At 34.7% G+C, this 21,907-nt stretch overlaps 3 protein-coding genes across 3 annotated transcripts; 2 read left to right on the top strand and 1 right to left on the bottom strand.

Annotated features, from left to right (window-relative positions):
* The first annotated feature begins 5,052 nt into the window (after positions 1-5,052).
* Positions 5,053-6,731, top strand: LOC149910090 (uncharacterized). Its single transcript, XM_090110445.1, has 4 exons — positions 5,053-5,194; positions 5,594-5,790; positions 6,207-6,342; positions 6,505-6,731. Exons 1-4 carry the CDS (start codon positions 5,123-5,125, stop codon positions 6,565-6,567), a joined length of 468 nt encoding a protein of 155 aa, XP_089966571.1. The 5' UTR covers positions 5,053-5,122; the 3' UTR covers positions 6,568-6,731.
* Positions 6,732-7,650: 919 nt separating this feature from the next.
* On the bottom strand, positions 7,651-16,057 carry Kap-alpha3 (karyopherin alpha3). The gene is made up of 6 exons (XM_090110452.1): positions 15,789-16,057; positions 14,989-15,687; positions 14,544-14,786; positions 11,603-11,875; positions 8,987-9,163; positions 7,651-8,294 (listed from the first exon to the last, which is right to left on the bottom strand). The coding sequence occupies exons 1-6, from the start codon at positions 15,849-15,851 to the stop codon at positions 8,202-8,204; spliced, it is 1,548 nt and encodes a 515-aa protein (XP_089966578.1). The 5' UTR covers positions 15,852-16,057; the 3' UTR covers positions 7,651-8,201.
* A 313-nt stretch (positions 16,058-16,370) lies between these two features.
* On the top strand, positions 16,371-21,695 carry LOC149910092 (uncharacterized). Its single transcript, XM_090110465.1, has 5 exons — positions 16,371-16,611; positions 18,541-18,744; positions 19,861-20,074; positions 20,506-20,751; positions 21,175-21,695. The coding sequence occupies exons 1-5, from the start codon at positions 16,522-16,524 to the stop codon at positions 21,300-21,302; spliced, it is 882 nt and encodes a 293-aa protein (XP_089966591.1). The 5' UTR covers positions 16,371-16,521; the 3' UTR covers positions 21,303-21,695.
* The last annotated feature ends 212 nt before the right edge of the window (positions 21,696-21,907 follow it).

Raw genomic sequence — 21,907 nt, forward strand, 5'->3', positions numbered from 1 at the left:
TTTTTCATCGACTTTTGTATTGATATTTATCAAAGTATTAAGCTAAAATACTTATTGTTAAATTTTCAATTTCTTAACCAAAGTTAAGTATTTGTTGTATCAACAATACATACAACATGTTAAATCAACAAATAAATTCAAGCGATACATTTACTCACGTATCATTTTGTAACGATAAGAAAAAAAATGTTGTGTGGTTTTATGAAGCCACGCTAAAAGTGAAACTGTTCGAACGGTTCCGAACACTGCTTTGTGTAGCGCATGTCGCGTGACGGTCGGCTGCCGAGTAGGTATACCTACTCGGCAGCCGCGATACACGCGACATGCGCTACACAGACCAAAAAGTTTGAGACGATGTAATAAAAGGTTCACTTTAAAAAATATTTCAAAAGAATAACATCCATAAACATATTTGGATTAAACTTAATAAATAATAAAAATATACTTCGTTAAACGGACACATCACTTACACCTAGGTATTACTTAAAACTAGACGACGTTGCAACAACGTCCACTATATAATATAACAAATAACACACCAAAAATTGGCTTCAGCATTCTCTATATAATTATTATATTATATATTAGGTAAGCAATTTCTATATCATAGTATATGATAGGTCCTCAGTAATTAATGTAGTGTAATTTTAGTTTAGTTGAGTAATTACGTTTTATGTAATTGGGACACGCACCGCGGGAGTTGTACCGTCTTACTCCAAAATATGGTAAATACAAACCGGGTCTTAGACATATTAAAACCGTGGTCTATGTAAAATTAATATTTTACAATACATGTTTTAGGCTGTGTATCCACTAGAGATATGCGAGGATGTATTTGTAAAGAACCAATAATATTGCTTCATTGAGCGTTTGAAGCGATACTATTGGTTTTGAAGTGAAACTTCTTTATCGGGGTTGGAAACAAATTTAGTGTAACATTTTTTCGTTACGCGTGACATTTTTCCGTTACGCGCCATCTTTTTCTTATCCCTACCACGCGTGATTTGATGTATTTCTGTAAAGTTGCATATAGTAAATTATTTTTTGAAAAATAAGGTCATAAAGAAGTTTCACTTCTTACGTGTGTACACTAGTACACGCACACATTTTTTTTACAAACACATCTCTCGCTTCCCATCCTCGCACATCTCCGGTAGATACGCAGCCTTAGCGTTAAACCATAGTCAACGACAATAGATCAAGACAAGTTTAAACCTCTGTGCTAAAGTAAAACCATGACTTTAGTTTAAATCTGGTCTATATAAGTTTTTGTAATAAGACGGTTAATGTCTATCGTCAAATTTAACTCGTTGCGGTGTCTTAGGGCTGGTTATGCACGAACGATTAAATATCTTCTTTTGTTGGTTTTTTGTTTGCATAATAAATATGTTTACATTTCGAAATTATTTGAGTCTACGAACTTAATGTTGATTTTTATGGGCATAAAAATAGCCCGTAGATGATACGGCTCATAATAATTAAAAGCTCGTTGTATTATTGCGGCACAATTTGGTTACAGAATTTCATAGCTTCGATAATAAATAACTTTGAATTTTATTAATCAGAATTTTTTGTCGTTCGTGCATAATCGGCCCTTATTTAAAGCTTGTCATAATGTACATGTTATATATATACATATGTACAAGTATATGCATATATTGTGATGTTCGGCCACTAAGTTAAAGTAAGTCACTATCAGAGGAAGAGTAAGCGAAAGGGGATATAGTCGTGTGTCGCGTTTTATATTTGACAATATATTAAGCAATCGAGAAAATTGCATACTTTTTATACTAGTGAAATATTGTCAAATATAAAAGTATGATTTTGCACAATTTACACTTAAATTTAAGACTAACAAGTCTGACGTTGTATTTACGTGTGGTTGTTACAACGAATTAGCTATCCCGGCATGGAGGATGGAATAATGCGAGTTTTAACGATATTAAACATGTTTTTATACGGAATATTTAAATAATAACACTCTGAAACCCGAATATTTCGTGAAATAAATGACGTAATAAATTAGTTGAATATTGTTGAAACTCGCGTCGGGTCGGAATCTCAAACGGTATCCATTGACGTGACTGTCGCTAGTCAATACGCCAGCATCACACGCTTTGCCTACACTATAATAATAATACTACTAGACAACCAGCTTTGGTAACTATATGAAGATAATCTGCTAAAAAAAACATGTTTTTTTTATTCGGACGTAAATGCAAAAAGTATCTATTTAAAGTAACTAATGAAAAATTATATAATCATCCTTCAACGTAAATTGTTTATTTTCTAATTCTATGGTGATATATCTTAAATTAGTTACCAAACTGGGCCGTTTATATAAGGTTTATACTTTTTATTATAATTCAATACAAGTCTGTATAAGAATAAAAGTATCGAGATTAACAAAAATGAATTTGCGTTTCGATCTATGTAAATAGCCATTTTTTACGATAGCAATAACTTTTTGTAATAGGTAAATTGATTTATTGATTATGAATTACATAATATATTGTGTTTTCTATTATAATTACGATATAAGTTGTGAAAACATCTAAGGCAGCTTGTGTGTTGTCTCGTTAATTATTATTTGTAATAATATACAATTATTTTATATTATACGAATCATCGATTTAGTTCAGTATTTTTATTAATTTAAGTTTTTATGTGCCAGAATTTCGACTTTCCATTTATTATGTAACATTCTGATAAACGCATTAAATTATAAAAAATATCACGATCTTCCATAATGAGGAGTTGTTTTGAAATGTGCGCTTCATTAACCGATTATTATTTGTGTATTTTACGTTTCCATAGTAAAGCGCGCCCGATATTTTTATTGAAATAGTTTGCGACACTCCTCGCTGAGAAAATATCGTCCAATAGAAACAGTGTACGCGACTGACACTCCACAGATAATGTATCGTTTTGCATAGACAAGCAACCGATTTTTTTTTTCAAAGCGTTTTGTCACATGTTTTTTATATTTACTTTTTACTGTGTTCTAATTTTTTTAGTTCATTTAAAAATTACCTCATCGACGTCTGGAGTAAAATTGTGATAAATATGCGTTGCTTGTCTATCCGAGCCTTGCCAAATAAGTCAACTTATTTTTGTACAAATATTCATTTCCATACAATAACAGCACCAAGTGTAGAATTTTATATTCGACCGTGTGTAGACGTAACGTAAGTTTAAACTGGAATGATTTCCGCATTTATACCGGGCTTTATTCGACTTGCATTTAAATTGTGACAAAAATGAATTAAGGTTTCGTTTAGGGTGTAACACGGACATGTGTGATACATTTTGTATGCGCGCCAATATTTTGGCGGGCATCGTATATCTCGATCGACGATTGTAAGTTACTAAATCTTTTTGATGTATTTAATACGTTTTATACTGTATTGTAAGTAGACATGTAATGGGGAACTCGACAGTTAACGTAGGGATATGTTAGGAACAAAATAGATGACATAGGTTCGGGCTTGAGTGCTTCAGTGGCGAGTTTGGACGTTGTAGCCGAGGGAAGGATCAGTGGTGATGATAAATACCTTCAAATTGACACAGTTTTGTACGCTAATTTAGGATACTGCTGATTAAATTGTAGGTTTGCTTATTTTCGAAAGTAATGTTCTGGTAATGTCTAAAAAATGTTTATTTCACTTCGATCTCGGCTACAACTCTGAAACGTGTAATGATATTCCGTTTGTATGCTTCGTATAGAGAATATTTGGGTTGGTAAGTCTTTCCAAAAATTGGAAATCGTATAGCACAAATACGGATACAGTCAGGTTGCGTTGAGTTGAGAGGGGAATAACTTAATTTAGTGTAAAATTAATAATGTTGGAGTGTCTGTGTTCAGGAATTAATAATCGGCTTATTACTTTGATTTGAATTTTTATCTTAGCTTTATAATAATAAACATTGCCAAATAATTAAACGCGGACTTACATTCCTAAGCTTTTACGATTAAAATAAAAACGAGCCTTTCTCATTTAATAGTCGACACTAATCATAATAATTATTGTATTTAATATATGATTTAGCGGAGATAGATTTAGATAATAGAGTGATTCGGTTTTTATTTTTATATTGCTCAAAGTATATTTTTATTTGTAACAATGTGTTTGTACGTTTTCGTGTTATCTGATGTAACGAGCATGATATGATACCAATGTAAGTGCAGTGTATTATAATATTTAACAATATAATTTATTTATTAATTTGCAAAATGTGTTTTCTTTTATGTCCCATTTTCATTCACAACTTTATGGAACAGCCTACCATACCATCATCTTTTTTTATTACGTGCATACAGATTACAGATAAGTGTCTACACCACACTTGATTATTACTCACTAGCGGTCCGCCCCGGCTTCGCCCGTGGTACATATTTACGTTTTCTCTACATAAAAACCATCCTCGTACTTCAAGGAATATAATAAAAAAAGAATTATCGAAATCGGTTCAGCCGTTCTCGAGTTATGCGCTTACCAACACATTTTGTGATTCATTTTTATATTATAGATAGATAGATTATCGCTTTTGATGATCGGAGAAAAACAGCCTCGAGATAGTCCATTGAATAGTTACATTTGGGGTTGCGTGAGAGTACTGCTAAAATATTACTCACTTCGGAGCGCTGTAAAACCTTAGCTATTGACTTGATGAAAAAATGTATGTAAAAGTTGTTCCTCGATAAAACGTAAAATGATAAAATGACACCGTAACAAAATGCACACTAGATAATTCAGCCGATCATGATACGATGGCAGGTATATAGCGAACGGGTTGTATCATTATCACGATCGTTTTTGGTCCTCACTAGCAAACGAGATACGCGTCGATCTCTCGTAGACATAGTCAACAAATTTACCGACCGCGTAAATTCCTATGGGAATAATATTTTTGTAGACAATTTAGATAAAGTATAATTAACTTTCGTATTTAACTAATTTTGTGAGAAAAAAATCCACTTTAATGGCATCATATGGATAACATTACCTATATTAAACGTACCTAACTGGGGCCTAGCAACAAGTGTATTGATAAAACTTGAATCTCGAGACATTCGCAAAGTTAACTTGTAGTTGTGTTTGGGTTAAATAGTGATAATATAATGTTATCGCGACGAGAAAAACTTCTGCAACAACCCTGGGAGGAAAGGAGATATAAAGATCATCGGTCCAAGGTGAATTTTCATTTAAATTACTTTATTTTATTAAACTGCACAATAAAGCTCTATCTGTACATGGTCCGAGATTTTTTGGTTTCCATAAAATGATGATTAAGGATATAAAATTTGTATATCGCTTAAAAATTAGTAGTCAAAACCACAAAATATTTTCCAATTTTTATTATTATTTTTACATAATATGATTTAACTAGGTAGTTAGTTAGGTAGGTGGCTATTTATTATATCATACAAATTATAATATTATCTCTCTACTAAGTACTATGGTACTACTAGGTACATACACTATTAGGTTGGTAACTACATATTTACAAAAAAAATAATAATTTGCAAGATTTTCAAGTTTCTGCTTATTTATAAGAGTCGATATACCAACGATTTTATAAAAATATTCAGGTAAAATCAGCTCTCCCCGCCATCGATGATCGTGCTCCTCCCGCCCGCCCGCATGTAGCGCTGAAGCTAAAAAAAGTGCAGAAGGAATTGGACAGAAAAGTTAAGATACAAAACGATAACTTTAGTCTATTGCAGCGGCTGAATGCTATTATGAAAGTCAACAGGCTGGATAATCATTGGACGAAACCGCTGCCTAAGTATGCACGGTTATATTTCTATTCCTACTTATTAGTATAAACTAGATTTCCGCCCGCGGCTTCACCCCCGTTTGCAAAGACCCGCTTAGTTCCCGTTCTTGTGGGATTTCCGGTATAAAAAATAAGCCTATGTCTTATTCTGGGTCTTCAGCTACCTACATACAAAAATTTCATTGTAATCGGTTCAGTATTTGCGTGAAAGAGTAACAAACCCGCATTTAAAATATTAGTAGGATGCGAAAGCTTGCAAGGGTGTATGATACCTTATAATATTTAACAAAATACTTAGTTCGTTATAATATCAGTCTTGTAAATGTAAGAGCAAATATAATGGTTCGTTCATACAGATACGACCTACGTAACTAAGTGCATATGGTAATTTTTATATGGAACTTATTTTATTGTAAAAATATCAGTTTCCAGCACAAAGTGGGCCAATTTTACGACGTGGAGTCTCTGAACAGTCGTCTCGCCACTCGCTATGTGAATTCGTCACACGACTCATATCACGTCAACGCAGTGAAATGCTTCGCTTGCGAATACAAGAAAATAGTACGTATTCACTCAATACTTTGATAATTGATATAGTGTTTACTAATAATATTCACATTAACAAAACAAATATTTACATGTAATGTTGTGACTCGAAAAAGTTAATTAGCATAAATCAGCTATAAATATAGCCGTTGAATATTTTGTTTGTTTACTTTACAGAACCAAGGCAACAGATACTCGATCGGTGAATCATCTTTACCTTCAATCCACTTCAGTCAATAATTGAATAAAATAAAACACATATTAATTGGACAGAATTTATTGTTATATAGTTACAAATGGGTTCCGTATCCGAACATAATGTCACGTCGTGTCCCGTATCAGCGATACTTCGAGTTAAAATCGAAACATAAATACTATGTTATAATAATCAAAAGCAATGTGTAAGCGGATACACTAGTCGTCCTAAATCCAACAATGAAGCAATTTACAACAAGGAGCAGTCTTCGTAGCACATAAAACTTTCTACATCACGTAGTAGATCCTCAATCTAACCTGTGCTAATAAAGATCGAAAGCGAGACGCCATCGACAATAATTCTCAACATAATATATAGAACCGGTCGCCGCCGGAACACACTCCCGCAGCCGAGCCTACGAATACGAAAAAACAATGAAAAATCTTCAAACATCACAATATTTTGTATCACAACGAAACCGTAGCACCGATTGTCAAACAACATGAATTATTTATGTATTTAAAAACGCGAATTTTACAACGAACACGGTGCTAAGGCCTTTTTGCTCGACGGCCGTGAACCGACGAGCCGCCAGCGGTACAACGCGCGGTCGTGGGTCCAGCGGCCGGACCTCACTCCACACTCGACGGGCGAGGCTCCGGCACGAAACTACCAACAATTATTATTTATCGACATTGAGATATACATATGGAGACGACACCGCCTACATCACTTATGTTCCGCTCAACATACGCCATATGGCGTAACTGCACGCTCATTTATATTGAAGTGAAACTTCTTTATCAGGGTTGGACAAAAATTTAGTGTAACATTTTTGCGTTACGCCGTACGCGTGACATTTTTGCGTTACGCCGTACGCGTGACATTTTTGCGTTACGCCATACTCGTGACATTTTTAAGGTCATAAAGAAGTTTCACTTCATACGTGTGTACTCTAGTACACGCATACATTTTTATTGTTTTAAAGTGAAACACATCAAATATGCCTTCGTGTGTGTTACGATATTGCACAAATAATACAAATAATACGGAAAAGTGCAAAGGAATAATTTTCATCGGTAAGTACCTAACTAGATAATAATTTTAAAATTTAGTTAGTTGATTTTGTTTGTGGTGTCTCCTCCATACATAGTAATATTATCTCAATGATTTATCGATAATAATTAATAACTAACGAATTATAGCGACTCTGCGGTTCGCGGCCCGAGCCCCGCCGGCTAGGATCGACGATAAAATGTAACAATTCGAGTTCTATACAATTACATATTTCGAAATAAACATTTGTCTAATCGCATCATCATTATTTTATTAATAAAATAAATTATTTCACAACAGACACTCATTATTGCTATGCGAATAATTCGACGCGATCGGGATCCGGGGCCGAATTCATAATTTGCTGCGATCGATTCTCGGCGAATTCATAGGAAAAATATTATACAGTTTACATATAATTATGATACAGTCGTACTGTTTGAACCCGTTCGCGTGGAGTTATATGATCCTAGTTGCTATACAAGACGTCCCATAGTGTTCCGAAGTTCCGTCTAAACAATCTACCGAAACAATGACTTCAGACAGTATGGGGTGTCTTAGCGTCCACGATTTAGGACAAGTGTCGATGTGTGGAGGTGTGTATGTATGTATGTGTGTATCTCTAGAAGCGGAAGCCGTCGTGCGGGCCGCTGGGCGCCGGCTCGAACTGGAAGCCCTGCTCTGCCGTCGTCGGGACAAGTGTCGCGTCTTCCTCCTGGAAACAATTACAATTATATTACATTTCATAAATTTAACAGACATTCTATGTAGTAGCAGGCAGTGGTAACAATTTATATGCGTATTTGCTACTAGCTTCCGCCCACGACTTTGTACGTGCATCCCCGTTTTTCCCCGTTCCCGCAAGAATTTCGGGAAATCCTTTCTTAGCGGATGCCTACGTCCTAACATCTACTTGCATGCCAAATTTCAGCCCGATACGTCCAGTGGTTTGGGCTGTGCGTTGATATAGATATTGCTATTAGAGGTGAATTCAGGCGATATTATTGCATTGTGATATTTTTAACTTTATTTGTTTGTTATTTAAGGCCTTAAATAACATTTAACAATTAGCCACAAACAAATAAATTTAAAGTATTAGCACATATGCATGACATATTTAACATTATTTAAAAGAACTATTGAAGCTTTTGGACCTATCTATAAACCATATTTGCTTGAGATGTCTTTTTTTGCATAAATTTGATATTTTTCGAAAATATAGAAAAAAATTTTGAAAACCAACAAAGGCCAATAACAATTTAGTATAATTTCGTCAATTTTTTTTTGTCATTAACATTAAAATTTTTGTCAATTCTGCCAGAGCTTACAAATAAAAATAAAAAATAAACGAAGAGAACCTCCTTTTTTTGAAGTTGGTTAATAAAAAGTAGACATGAGTACACATACCTCATCAGCAAAGTACTGCTCGATGATATCATAAGCCATCTTGTAGATCTCGACCTTCTCGTGTCCCTGCAGTTCCTCGATCCTGTCAATCCCTCCGCACTCCTCGATCATGTTGGCAACCTGGTCAGCATTGTCACCGGCCATTTTCAGCATGTTGCTGAGACCGTCGAGTACCACCTAGTGATGCAGATTAAATAATAAGATAATTTAAAGAATAAAAATACGGCAATCGGGGACTGCCGCGGTAAAGCTATTGCATGCTATGCCTTCAAGCCATACCTCCGCGCCCGTCCCCGTGGGGAGCGTGAGGTTTTTTCGTTATGGAATTTCTCGATTCGGTCCCTGCGCTCAAGACCCGCGATACAAACTATGCAATAGCTTAAAAAATGAGAGGATTTTTTCTATACTTTGATATTTGAAAATAAATAACTTTGTATTTTATTTTAGAGTGCCTTAAAGACAAGTAACCTAACATAAGGTATTGGCTCAACTGTAAAAAATATATGAAAAAATGTTCATGTATACATATGTATAGAATTTTAGTTTTTAACGTTGTTTTACTGACATAACAACTTATAATTTACATAACAAGACCAGGACCCAGATTTTTACTTATAATTTTACTTGTTTTACTAAGAAAACCCTATGTTAGTATTGGCAACTTATATTTTGCTACTCATTTCAATAGTTTATTCATAGGAACTTGTATATTTATAGAATTAGCTACTGTGGTTAATATTTTTTATTCCGGTCTGAGTAAAATTTTCTAAAGCAAATTGGTTAATAAGTTCCTATATTAAGACAAGAAGAATCTCACTGTTTAGTTTCATTGAACTTACTGTACATAATTCTAAATAACATATGTCTTGTGTACAAAAAAAAAACAACATTAGTCAAAATAGTTTCACTAATTACCTTGCTAAAACTAATGGTCCGGGAGCCAGCAGCAGATTTTATGACCAAGTTCCTCTCAAGCGGTAATTAGTAAAATGCATCAAAGTATAGTATTATGAAGCCTCGTGAACGTCAGCTGGAGCTCGGTTGGGGGGAAGAGCGGTTGTAGCCTCCCGTATCAGCTGACGGTTTTTCCACCAAGATACAGCCAGCTGACATATATATTTATCCACAGTTACATATAAGCTATCATCAGGTAAATTTTTGTTTGAGAGGAAATAACGGAAAATAAATTTTTCTTTAAATTTAACTTTCATGTTCGAGACACCAGCTGACGTATAATACACCATGTTGTAACCAGCTGACTATTTTTTTTCGTTGAGATATTGGGTTAGCTACAATTTGACAAATTTTTAGCTGAGAGGAAATGAATGAATGAATGTATTTTTTTTTTCCTATGTGCGTGGGAGGCTACAACCGCTCACCCCCCCAACCGAGCGCCAGCTGACGTTCACGAGGCTTTATAATACTATACTCTCATGCGTCTGACGAATTATCTCTTGAGAGGAAATAGTTAACCAAATTTGCACCTGGCTCCCTAACCATAATTAATATGAATAATTTACTAAATATGACAAATTAATTACTACATAGTTACTTTATGAAGTACTTAATTAATAAACAATATAATATGGGTCAAATGTTAAAATATATAATTCACAATAATAATAGACCGGGAGATACTGACACAAAATTTCGAGTCATTTGTAACAGGATGGCGGTTCTACTGGGGTCTTAGTACGCAATGACAAAAAGAAAAATGATGGTGTGAACGCTGGTACCGGTGGGTTAGTCGCGTGGGCGTTAGTCGAACTCGTCGGAAAAATAGCGAAAGTCAAACGATTTGTAACACAAAAATTTTAGAATTTACCGATAGCCCATAGCCCATTTGGCTTTTTGGAGAGTATTTGATAAAATGTGACCATTATTATATTTGCCATACTTCTAGTAGGGGGAAAAAGTGCTGTCATACTTGAAAAATAAATTTATTATTAATTTATATAAGTGAAGATTTCCAACACCTAGATCTTTGAAATTTTGTATTTATATTCGTTGATCCTCAAACTTACAGGAAAAATAAGTGCCATACTGTTACAAATCGTTTGACTTTCGCTATTTTCCGGCGAGTTCGACTAACGCCCACGCGACTAAGCCGCCGGTACCAGCGTTCACACCATCATTTTTCTTTTTGTCATTGCGTACTAAGAACCCTGTAGAACCGCCATCCTGTTACAAATGACTCGAAATTTTGTGTCAGTATCTCCCGGTCTATAATTATCTAATTAGATAATCAATTACTAAATATTACACTCAAGTTTCACCACATTCTGATAATGTGCCTGAAAGCCTATTCAATATATTTCAATGCTTTTTCACCCATTATTTGATGTTCAACTGAAATATTATCAAAACCAAACACAAACAAGACAATGAACTAACTAAAAATAATAATTAATCAGTCTATATTAAAAAAAAAGACGTGTGGCACTCGGGGACTGCCGCGGTAAAGTTATTGCATGCTATGCCTTCAACCCACAAATCCGCGCCCGTCCCCGTGGGGAGCGTGAGGTTTTTTCGTTACGGAATTTCTGGAGTCGGTCCCCGCGCTGGAGGCCCGCGATAGAAGCTATGCAATAGCTTAATAAATAATCAAGTACTCACATTGATCACTTGCGTGTCCTTACAAGAGAGCAGGTTACACAGCGGAGGTATCACACCGCACTGTATAAGCGCGGCCACTTGTTCCTTAGTGCCGCTAATGCACAGATTCGACACAGCCCACGCAGCCTCCTTCTGCGTTTGGAACTCGCCCTTGCTCAGATTGTCAACAATCTTCGGCAAGAGACCAGCATCGATAACCGCTTGGACTTGCTGCTTGTTGCCCGCTGTGATGTTCGATAGGAACCACACGGCCTCTTTGCAGATCTTTTCTTTCTGTAATGTGGTTGTGCATGTTGGTTACGGTTAGAGTACATAGTTTTCAATGGAATAATACATTTTACTTCTGATGTTTTTTGAATTACTGGTATATATGTAATCTATCCAAATAGTCTTTTCCTTTGAGGAGTTGTAAAGCTAGTGCAACCTCTGTAGTTTGTCTGATAAAATAAAGTGTGGGATGAATTCCATTATTTCATCCACAAGACAGTATATTCCCTGCAATCCTACAGACTATAAAAGGTTATGTTCAATGTTGTATTGACAAAATAATACTATTACACATATTTCTCATATAGTTAAGCTCCATTCCTAGCTTAATAAATGGACTTTAAAAGAATGTAAATATTGAAATTTACAATTTTTATTTAATCTTACCTACTCATTGCATGGTGCTCATTAATATTTAGGAATGCACAAAAACATTTTAACTTTTAAGCATAACTTTTAATTAAAAAACAATTAGTATTTAATTTAGTTGCATATTAAACTTAAATAACATTAGATCCAAAATAAAGCTTGGGCAATGAAAAGTAAATCCATACTAATATTATAAATGCGAAAGTAACTCTGTCTGTCTGTCTGTTACTCAATCACGCCTTAATTACTGAACTAATTTGCATGAAATTTTGTATAGAGATATTTTGATACCCGAGAAAGGACAAAGGATAGGTTTTATCCCGGAAATCCTAGGGGAACGGGTTTTTCTTTGAAAACGCGGGCGAAGCCGCTGGCGGAAAGCTAGTAGTTGATAAACATGTTTGATTTTATTTGACATACAATACAGACAAAAAATACAGACAAAAAACGAATATAGCACAATATCCTTTAAAAAGTATAAAACTCAAACATTTATTTAATTTAGACTTCGTATAAAACACTTTTAAATCATCATAAATTTTTTTAAATATTTACCAATAATAAGCTTACTAAGCAATTACTGTTCAAGTAATTTTGTATTTTCTAATAATTAATTAGTACAAAACTATACTATAAAGTTATAAACAACAGTTTTGTTTTAGTTCCATAAAATTACTATAAAATAATGCTATTTTCAACATATTATGATGCATATGAGTCAGAATTCATACTTGTACAGGGCTATATAACAATAGAAATAAGGTTTATAAAGATTTATACTTTACACACAGTTCCTGAATTTTGTTATGTGTAAGGAACTTTTCATTTTTAATAATATTTTTGCCATTTCCAAATCTAAATATTTTTACCATGTTTACAACATAGGAGATGATCACATATACAATACTAGTTCAATCTAGTACATCTTTTGTATCTAAACCAGTTCTAAGCTAAATATAGACTGAACAAAAAAAGTAAATGTAATATATGAAAGCAGACATCTGATACAAGTGTGTTGTGAATCATTTTTAACATTTTATTAGCATCAAACCTCTTAAAAATCCATACTAATATTATAAATGCGAAAGTAACTCTGTCTGTCTGTCTGTTACTCAATCACGCCTAAACTACTGAACCAATTTGCATGAAATTTGGTATGGAGATATTTTGATACCCAAGAAAGGACATAGGCTACCTTTTATTGCGAAATATGTACCACGGGCGAAGCCGGGGCGGACCTCTAGTAGTTTATAAGTTTATATGTTACCAACTACCTTATTCTTGGCCCCCTTTATGTGGAACATTGTACACATATTATCATAGATTGGACAATACAATAATTTCACAAGTTCCTCTTATTAAAGTGTATCTTTTAGTTTTTTTTTAACTATATTTATTCTTTGTAGTAAAATTAACTTTATATAATGTCACATGTCTAATAAAAAGAGACATGATATTGTTCGTAATCAAACTCTTCTGAAACAACTTGAATCATTGTTATGTGTTTTTGTGTATGTTCAGTAGGTCAGAGAATAAGTAATAAACAATTTTATAACAAAGGAGAATGGGCATTTTACTATGGAAGTTGGGCCTGAACACTTGAGTTGGACCAATACACATGAGATATTAATTTTATAATAGATCATAACACATACATAACGGGAAAAATATATATAAAAAAATAATCAACCGGGTTTTTGTACAGTCACATCAAGTTTTATTACTTTGTGTATAATATTTTTTGCAATTAATAACTGTTGCAAGACAATGACAATATATTTATGTTACTCCTAATCACTTTTCACTTACAAAGACATACTAATCTGAAGCCTTCTAATAACCAAAATACACTAATATTATGTTTTGTAACAGGTACCTATACCGTGTTTATTATAATTCAACGTAGTTAGACGTTTTTTATGGTTAAACTCAGTCACTCCAGTGACATTTAGGTTTATATTTACTTCACTAGAATTAAAAACACCATTATTGTGCGCAAAATAAATAAAACTTTTTGCCTTGACTGTACAAGAACCCGGTCGATTTATTTTTTTATTTTATTTTTTTCGTAAGGTATGTGTAATGATCTATCACAAAAACAATATTTCGTGTGTATTGGTCTTAGCCCAAGTTTCAGGCCCAATTACCACCCATTGACCACCGAGCGGCCCGATCGGGCCGCGACACAATAGATTTTCTATTGTGTCTGTGATTCCGGGACTGAGGGATTAATAAGAAATGGTACAAACATAGAAAATCATGTCACCTAGTTAAACTAAAGGTTATTTAAGGTATTTTTACTAACCTGGTGTGACAATAGCGCAGGGAAGTGAGACAGGGCATCACAATTGAGCACCACTTGCGTCTGATCGTCCGTTCCTGTGACAATATTACCAACAGCTCTGAGGGCTGCGGTTTGGCACTTGACTTCCTTGTGTGAGAGCAGCGGTATCAGTTTAGGCACTATACCCGAGTCTATGACCATTTGAATCTGTTCATTGCCTCCGTCTGTTAGATAACTGATAGCCCATACTGTGTCTACTAAAATCTGCAAGGGAATGTTTTAGATTGATGAATTGAAGTTGGAATGTGGTGTTATTAATATAAATAATACTGAGCTATTTGTTTAATACATAGAAAGTACTAAAAATTTCAATTCATTCATGATTTGTAATAAGTAATAAAGCAAATTTACTTGCACAAAAGAATTAATAAGATATTTCAAACTGATAACAAGTCATTGAACTTACACTGATATCTGTATGTGTGATGAGAACATTAAGAGCAGGCAGTATTTCTTGGATAGTCTTGACCGGGGGTGGGGGATCCTTACTCCTGCACAAGTTCACAATTACCCATGTGACATTGCGCAGGAAAGATATTGGGATTTCAGGTTTAATAAAACTAAGGAGAGGTTTGACAACGCCCAACTCCACGACGAAGTCGCGAAGAACTGGTCCATCACCAATGATGTTACCGAGCGCCCACACAGCCTGCTCGCACACATTCTCGTGGGGCGACATGAGTAGCTGCAAGAACAATGGCACTGCACCCGCGTGGACGACTTTGTTCGTCTGGGCAGATGTCCCTGACGCAATATTCGTAAGCGCCCAAGCAGCCTCGAATTGGAGCGTAGGATTATCTGCCCTAGAAAGGCACATGACGAGAATCGGAAGAATTCCTGTGTCTATCAAATCATCTATTGGCGGGTTCTTATCGGAGGACAATAATTTCCTACATTGCTGAACTGCGCTTAGCTGCACATCGGGGTTCTCGACGTTCGCCGCATTCATAACCAGCTCTTGTAAATCTGTCGATGCCAACGTTCTTTCGATTTCATCTTCGTCTGTCGAGTCACTAATGGGCACATTACGACGTTTTTGAAGTGTTTCTTCCCTTTTATTCTTTCTAAGCTCAACTGTCACTTCATTTCGTCGTCTGCGCATTTCCTACAATGCAAAAACAAAGCATCATAATTGGTTACCTATGTCTGATAGATTGTGAATCGTGGCAACTAAATATTACACTAATTCGTCACTTCAATACTTACATCGACATCTTTGCCTGTGTTCTTGAAAACATGCATGCGGTTTTTCGCTGGGTCCGTCGCCATTTTATTGTGGTCGTCGTCTGGTTGTTGGAAGATTCACAATTCGTACACAATGAAACAAAGAATTAACTTAAAATATTGTTATAGAAAACTAATCAGACATGTTTTAACGGCACTTTTGCGTTTGCTGAATCATTAACCTCTTCACAGAATATTCTACAAATTAAAACCGTCCGTTTCCTTCCTCCCTCCTCCTTGAATTCTTGCTTTTTTCTGTTTTTAGATCATAAACAATTTTTTTTTCTATTCTGTAGTCTATGACATTAAGGTGCGTTTACATTTTTCAAAGTCCATTTTAATAATAATTTTAAAATTGGAAATTTCGTTGAAAATAAAATAGTTTTACAATGTTCTTTAAAAATAATTGTTTAATTGTAAAAACAATAAAATCTATATTGGTTAATAGGTTACATTAAGGTTACAATCATAGTTTTCTACCTAGCAACACAAACATCCGGATCTAGGTCACAGTACTGGAATTGAATATTTACTGGGAACTTGTTACTGGATTGGTTACTGGGTCCGTCCAGGGTAAACGCTTACTGCGTTTGTGCAACCAATCAAGAGAACGATCAATAACAGTAGCGTTCGGCTTTCCATACGTTAGCTCTCGAGGCTCCTGTTGCAGTTTAGAATTTGGTGTTAAATTAAAGCTAATAAAAAGGTTTTAATCATGACGGTCTTTGCAAAACCATTAGATATGTGCGAAAAGCCAATAATTGTCAATAATTCTCCGTATGTCCGGGGAAGCAGCCGAAGCGAGGTGCGTATAAAATATATTTTTTATTTCAAAATATAATATTTGAAAAAATATTTTAATAGATGCAAATTTATCGCAATTTTGACAAAAAAGCGAAACATTATGCGAAATAAAAAAAATAAAATAAAAAATATAACAAAAACTAAATTAAACAATTTTGCGCAGGTCAAGACGCATATAGGAAAAATTCCATTATTATACGTATACCTTTTCCCTCATTCTATTTTGGGATTGGGAATTTAGGTACTTATTAACTTGGTTATGTGATCTGTAATAAGAAAAATTTAAACAGTATGATAAAACAAAAAAATAATCAATTGAATCAAACCATTATTTGGATTGTTGGTAACTTGGTAACTAGATATTTGATAATCGCGCCTTTTTTATAATTTGATCAAAGGTCTAAGCTTCCTTTCAAAATATTCCGGTGCGTTATTTTTTGACGATATTTCATAAAATTACCTCAAAAGAAAATAGGGAGAAAACCAAATGAGTAGTATACCTACAAAGGAAATGTTTACTAGTAATATTATAATATTACAAATATCAAATAACAATAATATTATAAATAGATTTAGTTACTAATGTATAGATTATAATTACAATTATTATAATATTGTATTATATTCAAACATGATCTTTGCGAATTATTTAATTATAAATTGTGACTTTGTAACTTTCAAGACGCCTCCGCTTTCGCGTTCGCTTCGCCTCAGCATTAGGGTACATATACAAATATGTATCTTTGTAGGTATGTATTCAAATACCTACCTAGATATATTTATATTCTTTCCGATTATTGCATTTGTAAGAAACAGATGAAAAATAAAAACAGTCAATTTTGGGTTCAGATCGATGAATTTTGTTATTTTGTTAACTCTACTGCTACGCATTCCACCTGTAGATGAAAATATAGGAAGTAGGTAGGTACTAACTGAGAAGCCATGAGTGGTTTGTAAATATTTGCATTTAATTCTGTAAACTATCTTTGTCAAGAGGATCTTTGCCTTATTTTTTTGGCTCCTGCCATAATTTCATCGATAATTACAGCTAGAGCAAAAAAAGTTTTGCCCATGTGAGCTGTTCCCAAAGCGCATGTGTAATTTGTTTATTTATTTTTCCGATGCATAACCTCTGTGACCTAGTTCTCCTACCTACGTCATAACCCGGCCATTTGATTGGATCCTGGCGCACACCGATCATAGTTATTGATTTATCACCTTTCTCACGTCCGCGTCGAGAGCAGCACTGGATGTAGATTTTATCTGGCAACGGACTATTTTAAATTACAACTTTTACAGAGATTCATTTTTTGTTTTTATTAAGATGGCGTTCCAAGGCATAAGGCGAAGGCGAAGGCATCTCCAAGTAGAATATTAGATGTTTAGGATTAGAAAAAATATAGAAACATTTTTGAAGTGAAACTTCTTTATTGGGGTTGGGAAAAAATTTAGTGTAACATTTTTTCGTTACGCGTGACATTTTTCCGACGCGCCATCTTTTTCTTATCCCTACCACGCGTGATTCGACGTATTTCTGTAAAGTTGCATATACAGTAAATTATTTTTTGAAAAATAAGGTCATAAAAAAGTTTCACTTCTTACGTGTGTACACTAGTATACACGCACACATTTTTTTACTTTTATGTTTGGCTATCGGAAATGATAGGTAGTAGTAGATACAGTTTTAAACAAAACGTAATGACATGCTCAAAATATACCTTCTTTCTAAAATTACTATGCCAATTAGTAAAAGTATGAATAGACCAGAATAAAATTAATTGAATTACACTGATACCAATACCAATGAGCTGAAGAAAAAGTTCGATAAACACTCTAATTTAGAGGCTGTTTTAAAAATATAAAACGCCCACTATGGGTTAATATTTCCAAATCTTAAAGCTAGTTTCTACCATTGGCTATTTATCAACAGTCCCGCGTGGACCTCCCGGGCGAGGACTACCAGATGCCGAGCCTGACGCAGTCGGTGAAGGGGGTGATGTATCTGGTGTTGTCGGTGATCATCCTCCTGACCCTGGGGGTCACTTCCATCATCGTGATGCTGAGGCAGTACAAGTCTGGGTACAACAACTACCAGGCGTTCTGCCATATCCCTGTGCCAAGGGATTTCACTGAGGTTTGTATTTTAGGAGCAAATGGATGAATTTAGTCAAGAGAATATCACATACGTATACACTATACATAGATGTTTTTCAATGTCATGCTTAACAATAAAAAGTTATTTAATTAGTTATTAACAAGTAAAGCGTGAAGGTAAACTCAACTTTATTCATTAAACTTTTGGATACCATTTAAAGTCATCATGTTGTGTTATTAATACACAATTGAACAATAGCTTTGTTCACGAAGCTTATTTCATTGTTTTAAGTTTTTTATAAACTTCTTTTATACCCGAGATGGGTATTAAGTTTGTTGTAATATTTTCGTGATTTAGACTATAATTTGACAAGCGACCAGTTTTAAGTTTCTACAGTCCGAGATCTCTTGTGAAAATTCTTTTCCTTTTTTGGGATATAGAGCAGATGCATTTCATATTTGCTTTAATCATCAACTTTGCGGGATAATAAGTCAGAATTATGTCCCCTGCCAGGCAAACAGTTTTTTATTGGTATCGCTAACAATGCAACCAGCAACTTATAGGTTATTGCTACGCATATAGGCCCTACCAATGAAATAAGGATACGGTCGATACCTACATCTAGAAAGCTCGAATCGTTTTGACTAAATGTATCGATTAAATAATTGCAACTGCAATATTAAATTCCCTTCGTACCGGCAGTAGTCTGCTATGAATAAGTAATGGGATAATGAGAGTCAATTGAGATAACTGCATGGGACGTTTCATGGTCGAATCGGTCAAGAATTGTACCGACTGCAATGACGTAGTGAATATCGGATAACAGTAATTAACTTAATTTGAATAAAGTACTAAGACTATTTTAATAGTTAACAAACACAACATTGTTACATCATTATTAAAACCATCACTTCCAAATTAAATGTATCCCGGACACAAAAAAACAAATTGTCTAATAAATTTTCCATGGAGTGCGTTATTCTTCCTCGAATTTGATCTTGCAGTAGTAAACTTCAAATTATTTACATAGCAATAAAAAAACGGTAAAAACATTGTAACATTGACCTTATCTCGTAGCGTCATGTCATCAAACCACGCAAAGGCCTTCTATGTTTACCTTTCCTCAAAGCTGATCTTCCACGATCTGGTTTCCAGAGGATGTCCGAGGGCAAGTTCCGCGCTCTGCCCATCGTCTGGTCTTCCAAGCCGGTGCTGCAGGTGGTCAGCACCATGGATGAGCCAGACAGTGATGAGTTCATGGACATGCTTGATGAGGAACTGGATATCGGGACCTCGGTGGAGAAGATCTCTGTAATGGACCATGGACGTCGATACCAGTTCGTGCATGATTTCGCTGATAACATTACTGGTAAGAAGCATTTGAACAGCTGCATTGTATGTTTTTAGAAATAAAAATAGCTCGCATAATGTAAAATAAGCTACAGAAAAGGTACGTAAACCTGGTAAGTATGGGCATATCAACTAGAATTGCAGAAATAAGAAGTAAGAACACATATTATGTAACATATGAACATGAAAAGATATTTCATTTCTTTTGTATTTATGTCGTAATTTTGTAATTTGGAGTAGGTTGGAACTTATCTTCTTCATATTATATACTTACGTCATGCTTATTTTTTCTTAATAATAATTATACAAAATGTTGTGATTGATTTTGCCAATTTCTCTAATCATGGAATGATTATATCTTCTATAAGCGAATAATAACATATAACGCAGTTAACCTATCTACACCTTTTAACTTAATAAAAATATATGTCTCTGTTTAACTCATTCCAGGTATCGTCGATGATAACCGCTGCTTCATCTTTGACATGGAGCCGGACTTCGTGATCCCCCCCGGACTTCTAATCACGGGTCTGACCGGCGGGGAACAGTTCGACATCTCCAAAGTTCGTACTCGTCTCCGCGCCGCGTTACCTGCTGTGGTCGATATATCTAATACCACGGAGTCGTTGGCTGAAGCTTGCTTCTCTAGACCTACTTACCGCGTGTACAGGTCCGATAATGAAGATGGTTATGCTAGTGAGTATTGCTGTTTTAAATTTTTGTGGTTGTTAAGAAATAGAGTTTGTATTGGAAGCTTTCGCTCGCGGTTTGGGCGTTTGGATTGTATTATGGAATATAAGGAAAATGGATGTTTGTCTTTATGGTGACAGTTCAAAATTTGGAAAAGAAAACTTCTTGTTACGATTACAGTTTCGATTAAACTGATAAAACTGGCAAGAAAACTTAAGTTTTACGTGGTTTTACGAAATTTTTATCTTGCCGCACCTCTACCTCTCGGAAAGGGTCAGAAAATTCGACTTTTTAATACTAATTACAATGATCAATATAAGTACTATCTCCAAAATAAATGACAATTTGTTTTACATTGTTGCTTTCTATATTAAATGGAAAATCTTGAAAAAATATCTTTGTCTAATGATAATTATTGTATAATTCCAGTCGAGAAGCGTTCCACCGACCAGCAGCCGCACGACTACATCCAGTTCTCCGGCAAGCACGTTCAGGAGATCAAGATAGACAACATCGCTGAGATACTGCAGTACGAGCAATCTATCAAGAAGATCTAAATCATCTAATTTGTGGATCTTGGGTTTTGGAGAGTTGGTCGGCTTTTCGTTGCCAGAATGTTCTAGGTTTTTCCAGAAGTTTCGGCGATATTTTTCGGGGAGTTTCAGAATTTCAGACAGATTTCTTGTGGAGCTTCCTTTTTGTTGAGTAAGAATTAAGATGTCGGGTTGCCAAAATTGGTATATCTTGGATTTAGTTCGAAATTAATTGTATCGAGTGTCTTGAAGGAAAGGTGCGGAGGGAAGTCCCATGTCCACATGTTTTAGCATAGTCAAATTTTAAATGTTAGATTAGTTATCACTATTTCAGTGTTAACGTGGACCCATTGAATCCTAGATCTTGTCAGAAGGAGCTTTATGTTATTTAATACGGCCTATAGGGAAAATCCATTTTGTGGTTACATATAAGGTCTATACATATATGGCATATTACATTTTGCTCGAATAGTTGCAAATTTCTAAACGACTTCATGAAATCTATGAATTTACATAATATGCTCCTTCTAGACGAGGTCATATATCTATTTTGATACTTATTATGTACGCTACAGAAGTGACTTCAGCTCAAAAAGAAGTATTCTTCAATACCAATGAGTATCAAACTA

This window comes from Colias eurytheme, chromosome 2 (assembly GCF_061535395.1).
Source record: "Colias eurytheme isolate Ceu_HAF_F1 chromosome 2, ilColEury1 Martin Lab GWU primary, whole genome shotgun sequence".
NCBI lineage: Eukaryota > Metazoa > Arthropoda > Insecta > Lepidoptera > Pieridae > Colias > Colias eurytheme.